This window comes from Onychostoma macrolepis, chromosome 03 (genome assembly GCF_012432095.1).
Source record: "Onychostoma macrolepis isolate SWU-2019 chromosome 03, ASM1243209v1, whole genome shotgun sequence".
Lineage (NCBI taxonomy): Eukaryota > Metazoa > Chordata > Actinopteri > Cypriniformes > Cyprinidae > Onychostoma > Onychostoma macrolepis.
Genome location: NC_081157.1, coordinates 43,439,870 through 43,456,571, shown reverse-complemented (window position 1 = coordinate 43,456,571; position 16,702 = coordinate 43,439,870). Strand labels below are relative to the sequence as shown.

The following is a 16,702-nucleotide window of genomic DNA, read 5'->3' as shown; positions in this document are numbered from 1 at the left end:
TGCTTGCTGCTTCAAATTCATAACAGAGATATAACAGAAGTCTGACCTGGGTGAGGGAAACATTGTGTACATTCTATCTGGGTCAAAGACAAATAGTAATAATAACATAGGCTATGGCATTTATCAAGGGCTTTTTCTGCTGTATGGAGTGTTTTAAGGTTTTACTGTTTCAGTCTGGTAATAATTTAAAGTAGGGATGTGAGTAATAATAGTAATGATAATTAGCGTGTTATTGTAAGATGGGCTCCATAAAGACTCCGATCCAGCTGTTAAATAATGTGTCTAATATTTTATATTAAAAAATAATAATATATTTTTTAAATCGTTGTTTTAACTGATACAGTTCTGGCCTGTGTTTGTCTAAACTGATGTTTTCAACTGACAACGAGCCAGCTCGGAGCATCCCGCTCGCAGCTGCAGCCTAAACTATCCATAATGGCTGCCGCTTTATTGTTCATATCCTTCATTGTGTTTCGAGCGCCATTTTGCATCAGGGCGAGTGCAGCCATGGGAGCCCACGGCTCAGTCAACCGCTTGACCCTCCTGCAGATTATCCCGAGAATTTTTATTTTTTTGGCTCCTTTAAACATCCATCTAAAAATAAATAATATCCGTGCTGCTGCCTTTTACGTCTCATGTTATCAACCACAGCCGATTTTGTAAAAACAGCCTATATTGTTTAAATTTTTTATTTCAAGTTCATGATAATCACTGTTTGTGCTGCATTGTTTAAAAAGATTGCTTGTGTTTTAAAAATAGATTTTGAATTTTACTGCAAGTTTAGTGGCTTATTCTTTTTTTCTTGAGCTTATTCAGTTCCCATCTCTTTATCGTACGAATACTAATATAAAGACAGAATATTTCTCATCACAATATAATGATAGTAACATAATAATAATAATAATAATTAGTATTATAAGAATGATTTTTTTTTCTTTTTTGCATATACACTTAATAACGTTCTTCAAATATTAATTCAACCTGCGGACTGAATTGTGTAATTTCCTCACAATAGGTACATCAATACCAAGGAAAAAGAACAAATTCTTAAAATTAATGTCTTGAATTACATTCAAATATTAAACATTTTTAATGAAAGAGTTCATTAAAGCTTAGAGAATCAATCACACTCGCTCCACCAATTTATGTGTTTTTTTATTTAATTTTTTATTATTTCAACTATGAAAATAACGTACAATAAATAAATTTGAAATTTACTATTAAAGAATCTCAATAAATAAACTAGTTCTAAAATTATTCAATAGGGACAACGCCCGCCTTGGGAGAATTCCTAAAAGCAGTTCAACTACCCTTATGTCAGACACAATTCCTGAGATTCCAATGATTGAGTTTCACTGAAAAAGTCCGCAACCATTCATCTGTTAGTCGACATAAACTAAAATCCGAGAATCAAAAGGCAATAAAATACCTGAAACTTCGACAGGGGCCATCCCGATGTGTATTCAAAAAGATTACATCATCGTATTTTCAAAATAATGGACAATTTATTTCCTTTTAGGCATTGTTTCATGCCTTTTTTGTTTTTAAAAAAACTGTTTAGGTAGATGTCTCTTTTTCACTTTTTAATGTCTTATTATAGGAATGTTGCGGTCGAGAAGCATTCGTGACACTGCAATTAGATGGAGTTCGATTGTTCTTGTATGCGTTGTGATCTCATAATAGTTCAGAACTGTAAATGCTGCAAATCTATAGTACAAAGGGTGCTCGTAAACAAGTCAAAATCTTCCTCGGAGAAGTCAACTGGACTGTCCAGTGAGCTCTGCAAACTCGGCGATAAAGCGTCCGAAATCTGTAGGCAGGAGTCCGTCGAAAAGAAATTCAAATCGGGTAGAGAGGTGGCATCCTGCGGCTCTGTGAACGAATGCTCCGGCCCAGCTGCACGGCCCTCAGCCATTGTACTGGGGTTATCTGCAGTAGGCGTTGGATACGGGGGGGAGTGAACCGCTGTGCCAGGAACAGATGCAGGCTCCGACTGGTTCGCCTGGCCCTCTTCAGGCGTGGGCTGGCTTTTGTCCGCACTGTTCGTGTAGGAGGCAGCTGTCGGGCAAGTCTCACTCTCGGAGGCTGCTGCAGAGCCAGAGCCAGAACCAGAACCAGAACCAGATACTTCCAACGATTGGCTCGAATACGGTGAAGCAGCGTCGGTTCCCTCCAGGAGCTCGAAACCGCTGGGCTCGCCTTCTTGCCCGTCCCGGTGGTGCGTAGTTTGTCTTTTGTGCTTCATGCGTCGATTTTGAAACCACACTTTGACTTGGCGCTCGGTTAGATCCAAAAGTGCTGCTATTTCAACGCGCCGGGGCCGACAGAGGTATTTGTTAAAGTGAAACTCCTTCTCCAATTCAAGTAGCTGCGTGTTGGTGTATGCGGTCCTCAGCCTCCGTGAACCGCTGCCATTATCCAGTCCACCTTGAGCCTCTGCAAGAATCAAAACAGAAATAAGTCCCATACAAAAAGCGAAGTCATCGAACTTCATGTGAGAAATTGTCCAGATGACAATAAAATCCCAGTGTAGAACAGCCCTGTGGTTTGGGCTTGTCATGTAGCAATGACTGCAATGGTTAGGCATGTCTTGTGGTAATAGACCAGCGTGGTGTACAAGCCTTATTTCAGCAAGCCCCATATTTTGTTGCGTTCCACAGCTTTCACAATATATAATGTTATCCAAAATGGCTCCCCAAGCCATGAAACATGGTTATGAATAAATATCGAGTCTCAGCTGACATCAATTGCGATTAAATCGTTATTATAGATCAAGATCTACTATCTGCAGGATGGCAACGTAATCTTTCAGAATGTGCACAGTTTTGTATATGTGCCAAGAAATGGGGGAGGGGATGCCTTTTTATCTTTTAAAGATATTACTGGAACGGGGTTTTAAAATATATATATATATATATAATGTATATATATGTATATATGTAGCCTATGTTTGCACAACAATCATGCATGCTTAATGATGCTTGAAATGTAGACATCATATGAAGTTATACAATTATTCCTAAATACATAGAGCTCGAATGCTAGCCCATCCAAAGCAGGTTATGCCGTACATCACATACAAACAGGACAAAGAACAAATTCGAAAGGACAGTTTTTTTTTTAATTGCGTAAAAATTCCAAGCATGTAAAATCACATTGAAATAATTCTGTTTAGGCTATAATAACAGGCAATTAAATTATTTAGAGTTTCAGCTACATTGACATCTCTTCGAGTCACGAATCATTCAGGGGAAAATGTCCAAAAATGCAGAACAAACGCGTTCACTGCTTTGATAAACGTACCTGTCGGGGACTCCAGTCCCGCGGTTGTGTAGCCGGAGGATGCCTGAGAAGGGGAGGCTGCTCCTGCAGCAGCAGTGGCTCCGGGCTTGGGGCACTTCTTCGAGGATTTTTTCTCTTTCATCCATGGGAACTCGTGGGCCAGGGGCGCGCCACCCGACAGCGGGGCCGGGCCTTGCTGGTGCTGCGTCGGCGGTGCTGTTTGTGTCCGGAGCTGGAGGCCATTGGAGGCAGTTCGCTTTTGGCTCCTCGGTCGCGCCTGGTTGCCTGTGCAGGGACTCAGACTAGGGATGGTGTGCTCGAAAGGAGGTGGAATTGCTGTCGAGTCCTTGATTGATGAAGTTTGAAATGACTCCAGGACAGCGGGGAAAGACGTCAGGCACTCTGCAAGGGAAGGCTGGCTGTTGATGAACCCAATCTCCCTCTCAAATTCAAAATTCATCGCTTCGCCTGGGCAAAAAGGGCGTCCAGCGACACCAACATACGCAAAAAATAACATCCAAAAGGCTAGGATTTATTTTGCGTTCCTGCTATGACGGCATTTGCGGGCTTTAATAATTGTGTATATTGGTGATATTACTAGCGTATGGGGACCAGGGTCTACTAAACTGAAGACTATGGGCGAAATTGCAGCCAATTCCTGGTCACATGACTCATCTCAGCCAATCGAAATTCGGGGCCTGGTGGCAAAAGAAAGCAATATTTGTCTGAATTGATCAAAAATACAGCAGGATATTATAATTCAGTTCTTATTGTAACACGGACGAAATAATAATAAAAAAAAAAAATTAAAAAAAAAGGGGACTCTCGGCTGCCATGTGTTCGGACAGTCCTGTTTTGTCGTGAGAGGTAAAGTGCAGGCCTCTTATGTTAGACAATAACAATCCAAATGCAGAACTACCGGTGATGTAATTCACAGGCCTTGCCTGATAAGTACATCCACAATATGGCTTCTTGCGTATTTACAATCAAGGGTCATTAATCTTAAAACTTTTGACAAGAGTAACAGACAAGAGATAGGTGTAGAAATATTTCTTTTATCAAGCACATAAATAAGGATGTACAAGAGTGATGGTGAGAGTGTCCGCCACATTTGCCGAATAGGAGATTCCCAACCATTACTATACAAATACATTTTTTGGTGTTTACCTTTAATTTGATTTTTTTTTTTTTTTTTTTTTTTATAAACACAGCCTCTGAAGAATTGCTGAAAACTGGAACCTAAAAGCGCGTAAGTTTGCACTAAATCCAGGTTAGAAAATTGTCAAATAATATTTCTGTAAATATTTTGCTCATTTATTAAAATGAAGGTGCAGATTACACGTATAATACCGCACGAAAAATAGTTGTTAGCGGTGTGTGTGAAACATGTTGACAGCAACCAAAAGTTCATCGTGAGGTCGCGTTCAGAATGGAAATTGCTTATGTGTTGACTTGAATTTCTATTGCACCTTGGACGAAAGCAACAATATAATGTTAGTTGATGAAAAACTAAGCAAAATTGGTTGCGTCAAAGTTTAAAACGAATGGGAAAAGGGGGTAGATATTTTTAGAGCAGGAGTAGAGAGGCAGCAAGGGTGATCAATCTTTTCGCCGGCAAAGCGCTTGACAGCAGCCACCCTCAAGAATTCGCCTTTTTCCTCCAAGATCACAACAAAGAAAACCCCCATTATTCCCTCGTAGATTTGTGGATTTTTTCCCCCCAGAATTATTATTTTTTTCTGCATTGGATACATTCTATTGGCGCGTCGCATCGATAGGATTAAAGATTAAAACTAAACTGTGTTGCAGCCAGCTTTAATCTGAATTTGACTTCACAGTATTTCGGATTTGCAGCCCGAGCTTCGTTTCGTCTTGTCGTCTATCTCGTCTAAAAGAACAGTGGAAACAGATAGGCTGTAACCCTGTGTGGGTGTCTGGGAATTTTAAAGGAATTACAAAGGAAGCTGTAGGCCGTGGGCACTTCGGAAAGGGGTCCATCTAGAAGGCCCTCTTTACAGAACGGAGCTGACTGCGAGGGACTGGGACGCACTGATAATCTCTCTTTTTATTTATTGTTTGTGCGTTTTTATGTTTCTTTTATCGGACAGTTCTAGCATTAAAAAAAAAATGTCAAGTGATCAGTTTTTCAACTGGATTTTTTTTCTACTGGAAAATAATAATAATATTCTGGGACGAATTGAACAACTATTTGCGTTAAATGCTTAAAGGGATTTATATCATCTGAGGACAGCGGTTTTTAATTAATTTCTTAAGATATATTCTATGTTGTAATTATCTATCTATCTAAAGTGCATGAAAAAGTAAGAATATTTGACTTTTTGATACTTTACGTTCGTAGACTACCTTCATGAATGTATTTTCTGTGTAGTTATTTAGTTAAAATGCAAAAGTTTGCTTCTTGTGCCCTTTTTTATTCTGATAATAGCTTTGATGTTTGTATCGTATATATATAGACACATTAAGGTAGTATAACAGTATAAAACGATTAGTCAAACACATCTTGAGAAAATCAGAGGTAAACGCAAACCGCTAACGCCGCGTCTTTGTAGTTTATTTTTCATGCATGCCATGGAAATGATTTCATGTTATCATTGTTGTTGTAATATTTGTTTATTTTGTATTCACCCGGTTCCGAATTTCTTTGTCTAGATTTGCCTAAAGACTGGACATGCTAAAATCAAATCTGTTGTTAATAAATGAGCACAGACAGCAACGCAGCTCTTTTTTCTCCCCCCTACAATAATCGATGGAGATCCAACAAGCAAAAATATGTTTAGTCATCTATTATCTGTACCTTTCTTCTTTAAACTTGAGATTACTTGTAATCATTGGTTTTAATTCCATAAGCAGTAAGAAGAGTGTTCGACGATTTTATTGGACTCCCTTCACGTGACCATTGCAGGCGCGGCCTCCAGGGCTCTTTCACAGGCCTTGAGGAACCCCCACCCCCACCCCCTTCAGTCTCTGCCTGTATATTCGTGTGAGTCTGTTTGGTAAACTCATGAACTTCTAGAGTGGAAATGAATAACATAACATTTTATTAAAGAATTGTTCAACAACCAACTCTTAACAAGGAAAAAAAAAAGTAGTTACAAAGGACAAATGAAGTTCTCAAAATGTTTCGCTATATTTCGTCTAAATCTCGACTATGCGGGAACGGTTTGATTCCGTTCTTGCGCCCCCTGTACAAGTCAAGACATTATTTATACAAGGGTAACATAAACCTACATATCTCTAAAATACAAGAACTAAAAATTAATTTGTTACAATGACAAGAACACAGCGTCTTTTTATAACAGGTAGATACTAAAAAAGTACATTTTTATCGATATAAATACATGGGGATAAATAATACAAAAAAGAAAGTATTTAAACTGGCTATAACAAATAAATATATATTTATGAATGTTCACTTGAACACACTTAGCGAAAGACGCTGATTGAAGGTCTTCCGATTCAAAATAAGATTTACTTTTCTTCCTCACCCATTAAATGTAAACTCTAAGTGCAACAATGATGCCCAGACGAGAGCGCATTAGGCGTAAACAAAGACGTCTGCGCCGTAGCTTGGTTTCCCGGACATGCATTTTTGTTCAAATATACCCTGTTTCCACGTTAAGTCAAGATATGAGAAAATGTGGGCCTTTCATATTAGTTTGGACTAATGTAGGCGAACCCAAAGATTGGGAAAGATAAAGAACTGGGGAAGGAGTATGAGGGAGAGGGAGAGGGAGGGGCAGCGAGTTGAGAACGAGGGAATGAACTTTAATTTACTAGTATTCTCAACTCTTCTTTTTTACCCTGTGTCAAAGCCATAACAAAATTCTGTTCACTTCTCATTAATAGTGATAGGTAGCATAGTGTAAAACGGACTTAAAAGAGATGAATATCTTGATCACCGTGTCTTGCTAAAGACAAGGTGCCAGTCTGCTGCTGTTTTTGGGAACAAGTTAATAAAAAAATCGACTGGTTTTTTGAGACGTTTAAAAAAAGAGGTATGTGAAATAAGGGTGGTGGACGAAAACAATCCAGTGGTTTTCTTGCACCAGTAAGTTTAAATGTAAGCTATATCGTACCGCCCTCCAAAGTGTGAGGAATGCAGCGATAATGCTGAAGAAGTACACAAACATTTAGGATGATGTAATGAGGTCATACAGCTAGACAGTCTATTCCTTGGCATAAACTAGCCACTGTTCATGAAATGTGTCATTTTAAAGGGGTATTCAGACCTATGGATACTAAATTCAGGTATGGTCACATATGAATGGAAGGACAACATTGACATAAACCGGTGCTCTAGTCATGGCAAGAAACCACTGGATCATCTTTTTCAACCCCATTGCATCGCCCCATGGGTTAGTCTGTTTCATCTTGTCTTCCTTTAGTTTTTTTCTTTATTTTTCCTGTTTTTTTTTTTTTTACTTTTTGTCCAAACCTGCTACAGATGAGTCAACTTGGGTGCTTCTTGGATTCTACCCTGAGAAGGATGGTGCGCAGACAGATCCGTGTATGTCGGATGTGGGTCACACGGTCCATGGTGCTGGTTCGCCGGCATCTGTGTGGCACCGTTGTAGTCCATGCTTGCCGACTGGTGGTGTGGTAGGTGATTGAGGCCATACATAGAAGGCCCAGTGGCAGGCATGGCATCAACATAGCTACCTCCCACATACACGGGGCTACCCTGCATGTTTGGTGTCCCGTAGGTGCTACTGTTACCCTGTAGCCCGTGTGGGTCATAATCCGGTGCAGTGTTTCCATACTTCTGTTGGGGTGGGCAACCTTTCATTGGGTTCTGATAGGCTGTTGACATGGCGTATGCATTTTGATGGGGCTTGTTAAAAGATGGTGGGGAGGGAGCATCATAACTGCCCATTGAGTGCATAGAGTTCATGAAACCAGCTGAGGACTGCATTGGGAGAGGTGGGCTTCCTGTGGGGGACGGCCCCCCTGAGGACGAGCCAATGCCTTTCAACTTTTGATCCTTCTTGTACTTCATCCGCCTGTTCTGGAACCAAATCTTGATCTGCCGCTCGCTAAGGTTGAGCAGATTGGCCATCTCCACACGCCTCGGCCGGCACAGGTATCGGTTGAAGTGAAACTCCTTCTCGAGCTCCACCAGCTGAGCGCTGGTGTAAGCGGTGCGTGCTCTCTTGGAAGCTGCAGAACCCGGAGGGCTTTTCTCACCACCGCTGCTCTCCGCTGGGGTGAGAATGAAATAAAACATAATTACTCCACACGGAAATTGAATGCATCATTCCCACTAATAAAGCCGGCCATGAAAAACTTATCCCCCTGATATTGGTTGTCAACACTTCATAACTTTGGCATTTATTAAGAGACGCATGCCCTAACATTGACCTTGTGTATGTAAATCACATTACAACTAAAGCCCAGGGCCAGATTCATACTGTGCACTAGGCAACGGTGTGTTTGCTACATGGTTTGTCTTTTAAATGGTTTACAGGGAGGATTAAGACGATAGAAACCTCTACATGCAGATTCAGAGGCTTGTGGGATAAATCTTCTGTTATCTGGACACAATAATTATGTATGACAAGTGATGTGGCATTGCTGCTATCTAAAATTTGAACAGTAATCTTTGTGTACTGATTTTTTCTTTTAATTTTCTGATGCTTTTACATTCAGAGGTATTGAGAGTGTGTAATCATATAATCATCACGATTCTGAGAATTATTTTGGTTGTACATTACATTGAAATAGACCGGCCTGTCCCCTTGTTAAACGTCCAATCGCTAAAAAATATTGAAAACATTTGAATTGAGCATGGTCTGATTTAGTCCCAACCCCATTGTATCCCATTTCAAGCTAATAATGTTGGTCAACATCTGTCTCGGTCAAGAAGGGTGAGAAGAGAAGAGGTGAGAAGAGAAGAGAAGAGAAGAGAAGAGAAGAGAAGAGAAGAGAAGAGAAGAGAAGAGAAGAGAAGAGAAGAGAAGAGGTGAGAAGAGAAGAGAAGAGAAGAGAAGAGAAGAGAAGAGAAGAGAGAAGAGAAGAGGGGGTTTGGCAAACACACCGTTAGCTGAGCTTGCACTAGGGGAGCTGTTTTTTTGCTTGGTGTTCTGACGTGACTCCTTCATCCAAGGAAAGATTTGCTTCGTGAGCGCTGGGTTTGGGGCCAGAGAGGATGACTTGGATGACGATTTGGCCGTTCCCCCGCTGCCGGCCCCGCCACCACCGCTGCCGCCTGGCTGCTGGGTGGCATTTGAGGCAGCAACGTTTACAGCGTTCTGAGGAGGGAAACTTGGGGGGGTGGGTGGTGTTCAGGTGGCAGACTGGGCCGCATGCAGCTGCCATTAAGCTCTTTCGTCTTGGCATGCTGAGGCTGTGGGGGTGCGCTGGTGCCGAGCGACTGTAGGGAGCATGCAGACCTTTGGTAGTCACCCTCAAGATGCGCTGAGTTCTGGAAGGCTGGTGCCGGGGCATCATAGCCAAAACCGTTTGCCCCCTGGTACGAGTATCCTCCGAAAAGTGTCGAGTTGTCGTAGTAGGTCGTTTTCTGCATTTCCAAAAATCGAGTTACCGGCTACCAGGGTCCTGACGACCTTCTGGAAGAACATTGGCACTAGATGTCACGTGACGGTCTCTTTCCAATGGCCTCTTGGAAGCTGACCTGAAAGGTTATAAGAGGCACATAATAAGAGGGGCGCGAGGTAAATCCATCTTACTGCACTGAAAGACGCCATGACATGAATAGCATGCTCCCACAACGCAGCCTGCAGATGCTCTCTCTCTCTTTTTTTCTCCCCCCTCTCTCACTTTCTCTCTTGTGCACATCATAACAAACCACACATAAGGGTTAAAACTGGAGGACTACATTTCATCAAAATTGTTTCATTAAATTTTTGTTTCTATTGCATTTTATTTAAATTGCATTTTTTATTACAGATTTATCATGCTTCTGTCCCTTAAATAAATGTGTTGTGTTGTGTTGTGTTGTGTTGTGGTCGTTGTTCTTTCTGATATGCAAGTATAAATAAATAAATAAAAACTCTCCTATTATAAAAATGTTGATGTTAGAAATCACTGGCCAAGATGTTATTGATAGATAATTGCTGACACTAGAGCTCCATTCTGAGCTTCTGATATTGTGTAAAAATATTTCATATATATATTTCATTTTTGCAATTAAAACAGGACTGAATACACACGATAAAAGACAGCACAGCGTTATTAAAAAAGAAAAACACATATGGACAATACAGGCGAGCTCTGCGGACATGTGAGAGCTCTTGCTTCCGACACAAAGGCCATCTTTGGAGGGCTTTCTCCAGTTACAAACAGACGTATTTGGGCAACATTAAAACCTGACAAACCGGCATTGTGTTTCTTTAACTATGCTGCTGGCCTTTATGAACACATAAGGAAAGCTTCACCGGAAGCTTCGGTTGGTGTTATTCATGATGGTCGCTGGACCGAAATAGACAAATCCAGCCCTTTAAAAAGCTCAAGACCTCGCAGCTTGGCTCTGGGGTTGCTGAGAGGACCGGGCGAAAACGATCACTCAAACACTTACAGGCACCTGGCATTTATTCTCACTCACTCGCCTGGGTAGTAAATGTTATTAAAAAGACTAAGGGGAAGCCAGGAGATTGCGTAAGATGTTTTAGGAGGACTACTGTGGCTTTTGTTTTATCAGATACTTGCAAGTTCACTTCACAGTGGGCAATACAAGTTTTTTGTAATTATTTCGTGTCCTTCCTCCATAGCTACGAATTGTATGCCTGAGTTGGAAATTTTAAATTAATTGTGTATATCATCATAAATTATGCATTTATGTTCTAGAATGACGAGAAGACTAAATTGGTATTTTAATGCTGTGTTATATTTCGATGGATACATGCACATGCATGTCAAATGTAACGAAGGCCTGTTTTACATAAACTCTGTTTAGCGTATTGTGCTTGTTTATTAATTTATTTAATTATTTGCTTTCGTTGCGAAAATCAAATACAAAAAAAAGAAAAGAAAAGAAAAAATATTAATTTGATCAAATAAAGAATAGTACTGTATAAGTGTATATATCTAGCTAGCTAGCTATCCAATAACAATAATAATAATAATAATAGCAGTAAAGTGTTCCACAAAATAGCATATGTGGTTTTGAAATATTATTAGAATTAATCATCCTGACATTATATTGTTCTAAAGCAGTATGTGTATTTTTTTCTTTTGTTTGTTTAAATACAAAAGGAAAAGCGTTTGAAAGCTACCATAACATTTTGAACCAACATTATAAGCTTCATGGATCATAAATGCATTATTGTAGAAGCTCATCTCGTAAAGAAAAAAAAAATCCTTTGTTAACATGAACTGGAATAGTCGGTGAATTTGTCTTTCTCGAAAAGATCATTCTTTCTGATTATAAAATGTACTTTATTTCTAATCCTACAATTAAAATTCTATTATTTAGAAATAAAACTGTAAATATTGAGGAGAGGTTTGTGTTTCTGGTTGTATAAAGCGTAAATATGAGCTACAGCTTTTGGACATCGACTCAGTCTCAACACGTCACAAATGTCGGTCATTTATCTTCGAAGAGGACGGCCGGAATCCTAATCATTTACTCTAAGGAATTGTTCAGGGGAGAGGAAGGGGAGAGGAAGAGGGGGATATAAAAACAGGCATAATAGATATGAAATCATATCGCAGTTCCATTAAATGGAACACGTAATGTCTTGGCCCTCTTGTTACGGTAACACAATAACCAACTTTTCTGTAGATCCAACCCTAACACAATTACGGAGTCGAGAGCGGACGTAGTAGGAGCAGGACCAACCCAAACGTCAACAAAAACAACATAACATTGCTTGGGCGCCTCTTTGCTATTCGAAAATAAGTTACCTGATATTTATGTAAATTTCTAAAGGATGGCTTACATATAAACCCCGAAAATATAAATATTTCGATTAGAGACACCCACAGTCTTTGCATTCGAAAGAATAGGCCTTGAACGTGCAAATTCAATATCAAATGAAAACACACCTTGGTGCCAATCGAAGCATTTGCTGAAATCGTTAAAAGCATTTGAATATTTCATACCGACGTTTAACCACCGCATTTTTTTTTTTTTTGCTCGCCTAAAATCACCAACTCAGTCTTGAAAAATGAAACGCACGCTTTTCTTCCAAAGCCATATATGAAAACAAACATCCCCCAAAAATGATTTCCTTTGTTATGTAACAAAGCCAAAATTAGACTAGATAACACAATCTGGGATGCATTTATTCAGAGGTAGCGAAAGAAAGCTGCAGCTTCAATGGAAGCTTAAAGCATTGTGAACTCTTCTTGAACCGCGTTTGGAGTCATACGGTCATAAATCACTAGGACACACATACCGCCATTCACAAACTGATAGCCTATTTCAGACCAGCTTACCTTAGCCTCTGACGAGAGACGCGCGGGCAGGCATCATATTTTCCACATTCGGCCACGCTGCAATCAATAAAAAAGCCCAAAGCTCATACCAGTTTCGATATTCCAGCCAGACAGCGCGCGTCAAACGCCGGGTATCTCGAGCACGGCTGCCCCGCGCCAGAGTGCGGGCGCTGCTGGACGATTCCCCTCGGCTCGCGAAAGGGGGAGACGGTCTAGCATGAAAGATCTGAGGTATGCGAGGGGGGCTGCAAATGGACAGGCAGCACTGCTCCTGGCCGCCCTGTCGACTGGTACGCCCTGCTCGCAGATAACAATGGCCTCAGATTTCGCCTTCAATCTCCCCTCGCCTTTTCCTCACGGCGCAAAATTGAACATCATAATCCGAGGTGGGCTCCCGACTCGCCGTAACATCTCCCCGTCTCATGTCGGGGCCCGGGGTCTGCTGGTATTATTTGCTCGTCTTTGCTAGGTTATTGTATGTAGTCAACACCAGGCCTTTCCAGCTATTGGAAATAACGGAGCAGGCTGGATGTGAGAGGCGCAAGCGTTAATCCCCATCAAACAGCGTCACCAGTGAAAACTTATGCTAATTGCAGGCGCTCGGGACAAGATAAGGGTCTATAACGGAAGCTGAAGAGTTTTTTTTCCCGAGTCTCTTTCACTTGTGTGGTTTAACTATTATGCTCCAGTAACATTGTTTAATAGGCAACTATAGCACAGAGGACCCATTTCTCTCTCCCTCTCTTACTCTACCGGTGTATATATTAAATTACCAGGAAGTACGTTCTCAGCGCCGTCTTGCCTCTAGCTTGAGGCAGAAACAACATTCTATCTGTATTGTTAATATTTCATCACATCCCTGCCAACACACCCAACTAGTATAATAACTTATGCGCAAAATATAAAAACCAATGAGGTGGGGGTTTAAGAACAAGAGAACAGACAACAGGCGGATTTGAGACCTGAGGGAGGGGTGTGAAAACAAATCACCAAAAAGAGAAAAGAAAGTTTTTTTTTTTTTTTTAATATTAAGAAGCTCTGTCGAGTCCTGGTCACACAAGTTCTGCGAGTATCATGGATGGCGCGTGCACGTTAAAAAATAGACAAGAGAGTGTCTTCTGCTTTTGCTGTGGGCTACAAAAAGGACAAAAATATCAACATATCCTTTAAGGATGGAGGACAGAATGGAAAAACGCGAAAAGGAAACGAGGAAGAAAGCCGGCGCGGGAGCAAAATGGAAAAAAGAAGAAGAAGAAAAAACACCACGAAGGTGTTCAAGAGATATTGCTACTTCTCTCTCCTTAAGCCAAACACCACGTCTCCCTCTCTCTCTTACTCTCTCTCTATTTTTATTATTCAGGACACTACCCCCGTCGTTTATGGCTACGTAAGATTTATGACTTCCACCAAACACAGGCAGCAGTAAACAGGCAACTTTAAAAAGATGCATTTCTTCTAGGTGCTTGAATAGAGAGCATCACCAACGGTGTGGGAGGAAGGCACAAGGCAAAAATGTAGGTGTCTGCAACTTTTTACTAAACGGCATTGTTCCTTATTTTGCAACCTTTGCTAAAAGGATCCAATGGGGAGCCACTTAAAAGGGCACTAATTAACTAACACGTGGGCTGAGGCAACGAAATGCAGAAAACACAATTTCTACTCTTCCATTTCGCCATCTTTCAGCTGTGATATAAACATTAACAAACTGTTATTTTCAGACAGTGGGTCGAATTTTACAGTTCGGATTATGGCATGCTGGTTTTCATGGACTGGGAATCATATTGGTAATTTTCAAAAAGGACAGCATATTGAGCTGCGCGCTGATGGATGTTACATTTATCCTTCTTTTCCAATGGAATAGCAAAAAAAAAAAAAAAAAAAAAAAGACAACCGCAGCCTCAGTGCATTATTTCCATGGATGTACATCTCGAGAAACCACAAACAAAACTACACTTCCGGACATTCTCCTTCACGCGGATCCCTTGATACTCCTTTTTGAAATTAAAATGAATGCGTTCGATTAAAAGGATTTTAAGTATAATGTATGGCTGTGTTGAAACAGGACATTAAAGTATTAAAATTGTATAGAATATACAAGATTACGTTTTCTACGCAGCTGTATGGAGTATTTTAGTTTGTGCTAGGTCATTTATACATTTCCACAAAATTCTATTTTTTTAAGAACAGTGATGAAAAGGAAAAAAAAAGTTTTCGCGTTTTGCATTGTCAATTACAATTAGTACTGCATGGACAATTTAAAGAGGAAATCGCGTTACGTCAATACTACATTGGTCTTAAAAATGGCATTAATGGATGTTATTTATTTATTTTATTTTATTTTTTTCAGATTTTTGTGCCCCTGAAATTAATATATGGCAAACAACAAAACAGCAAATAGGTCCAGTAGCCTTTTGGCAAAACAATTAATGAGCTGCTGTTAATGTTGTTGTTTGGATGTTTATTTACATGGCAAAAACATGTTGTGAATGTTATTCCAGCGTGGGACTTACAGTGAGTTGCGAGTCACCGTTTGCTTAGCAATTATTTAAGGTGTCAAACGATTTTTTCAAAGACTGCAAATAAATGTTACGCATGAGCAACCCCAAAAATGAAAAAAAGTACGTAATCACCATCCAAATCACTATACTGCTATATCACTGCAATGCAGATTTCATAGACTGTGTCAGTTAAGCATGAACTGTTTTTTTTTCTTTCTTTATGGCAACATTCTTTGTATACATTTCAAAAACAATGTGGATGCAGCACACACGAGATGCGCATCTATAAATATAGCATATAGCATGGGGCCTGTACATTTTTTTTTTTTAATGAAATTTTGTTCCCCCAGTATGCAAAGGTATAATTGCCATCAAAATTGGGATCATTATATGCAATCAAACATGCATTTGTATGGTACTGCATTACATGCTATTGCAGCTAAAATTCTGATGTTGCATTGTATGAAAATGTCTTTGAAATTAAAACATTTTAATAAAGCATGCGAATTTTCAAATTTGTTTCATTATTTGAATCAGTAAAAATATAAATTCAGATTTCATAATAATACCAATGTTTAAAAAAATCGAAATTGGAAAAAAGAAAATAGTCTCTTCCCCAAACACATAACCAAAGGGTATAAATCACTGTCAAACGCAAAAAAAAAAAAAAAAAAAAGATTGAATCACTTACCGAGATATTGTCCTTTATCACTTCTAGATTTTATGCAAGGATACAACTTCTTGATAACGAGAAGGAACTGTAAGTAGAGGAACAGAAAAAGGGAGAGATGCAATCAAAACGGGGTCGCCAAAAATCCAATAGAGAACATCAGACCTCATGTAGAGAAATTGACCTCAAAGACAATTTGATGGTTGGCCACTGTTGACCGACATGTTAACCTTAAATTATGTTCGGGAATACAGAGAGAAATTCGAGGCCAACGAAAATATTTATGCTGTATCCCAAAGTCCCTTACTTCTATTGATTTTCAACATGTATTGAATTAAGTATGATATTTCTAATCATTTAAAACAGAACCTTTGGCCTTCCTAACGGATTTACTGACAGCAGGAAGGGTAATTTGAAAATCCAAACCATGCATGCGCTCTTATTCAAACACTGAAAATATACAGATGAATAAAGGAATAAACACATGATACTTAAAATCTGTACTTAAATCGCATTTCTCGTCAGCGTTTAACAGCATAACAAGCTCTCCTGGCCTTGTGAAAAAGAATGGCCTACTTTTCTGTCCTGCAATATTTAACAATTTATAGTGACATAACATCCCCAGACAACTAAAAAACAGATAAACAGATAATGACATAATAATAATAATAATAATATTATTATTATTATTATTATTATTATAACCTAACGATAGCCTAATAATAGCAATAGTAGTTATAATAATAATCATAATAAAGTATCATTAAACGTTTAAAATACAATCATCATATAAATCATACAAATTACGAAACAGGTTGAAAATGATTAAATATAA

General features: G+C 39.5%; 2 protein-coding genes across 2 annotated transcripts; both read right to left on the bottom strand.

Annotated features, from left to right (window-relative positions):
• Positions 1 to 791: 791 nt before the first annotated feature.
• Positions 792 to 6,211, bottom strand: hoxb2a (homeobox B2a). The gene is made up of 2 exons (XM_058768677.1): positions 3,304 to 6,211; positions 792 to 2,436 (listed from the first exon to the last, which is right to left on the bottom strand). Exons 1-2 carry the CDS (start codon positions 3,797 to 3,799, stop codon positions 1,685 to 1,687), a joined length of 1,248 nt encoding a protein of 415 aa, XP_058624660.1. The 5' UTR covers positions 3,800 to 6,211; the 3' UTR covers positions 792 to 1,684.
• Positions 6,212 to 6,324: 113 nt separating this feature from the next.
• On the bottom strand, positions 6,325 to 9,859 carry hoxb3a (homeobox B3a). Its single transcript, XM_058768676.1, is given in 3 exon segments — positions 6,325 to 8,502; positions 9,338 to 9,559; positions 9,562 to 9,859. Coding segments are annotated over 3 exon segments (1,248 nt in total). The 5' UTR covers positions 9,827 to 9,859; the 3' UTR covers positions 6,325 to 7,741.
• Between the last annotated feature and the right edge of the window lie 6,843 nt (positions 9,860 to 16,702).

Excerpts from the sequence above, each read along its gene's own strand:
- hoxb2a (XM_058768677.1), bottom strand. The coding sequence starts at position 3,799 with ATGTTATTTTTTGCGTATGTTGGTGTCGCTGGACGCCCTTTTTGCCCA. Across the intron at positions 2,437-3,303 it reads GGGACTGGAGTCCCCGACAG|AGGCTCAAGGTGGACTGGAT; the intron begins GTACGTTTATCA and ends TGATTCTTGCAG.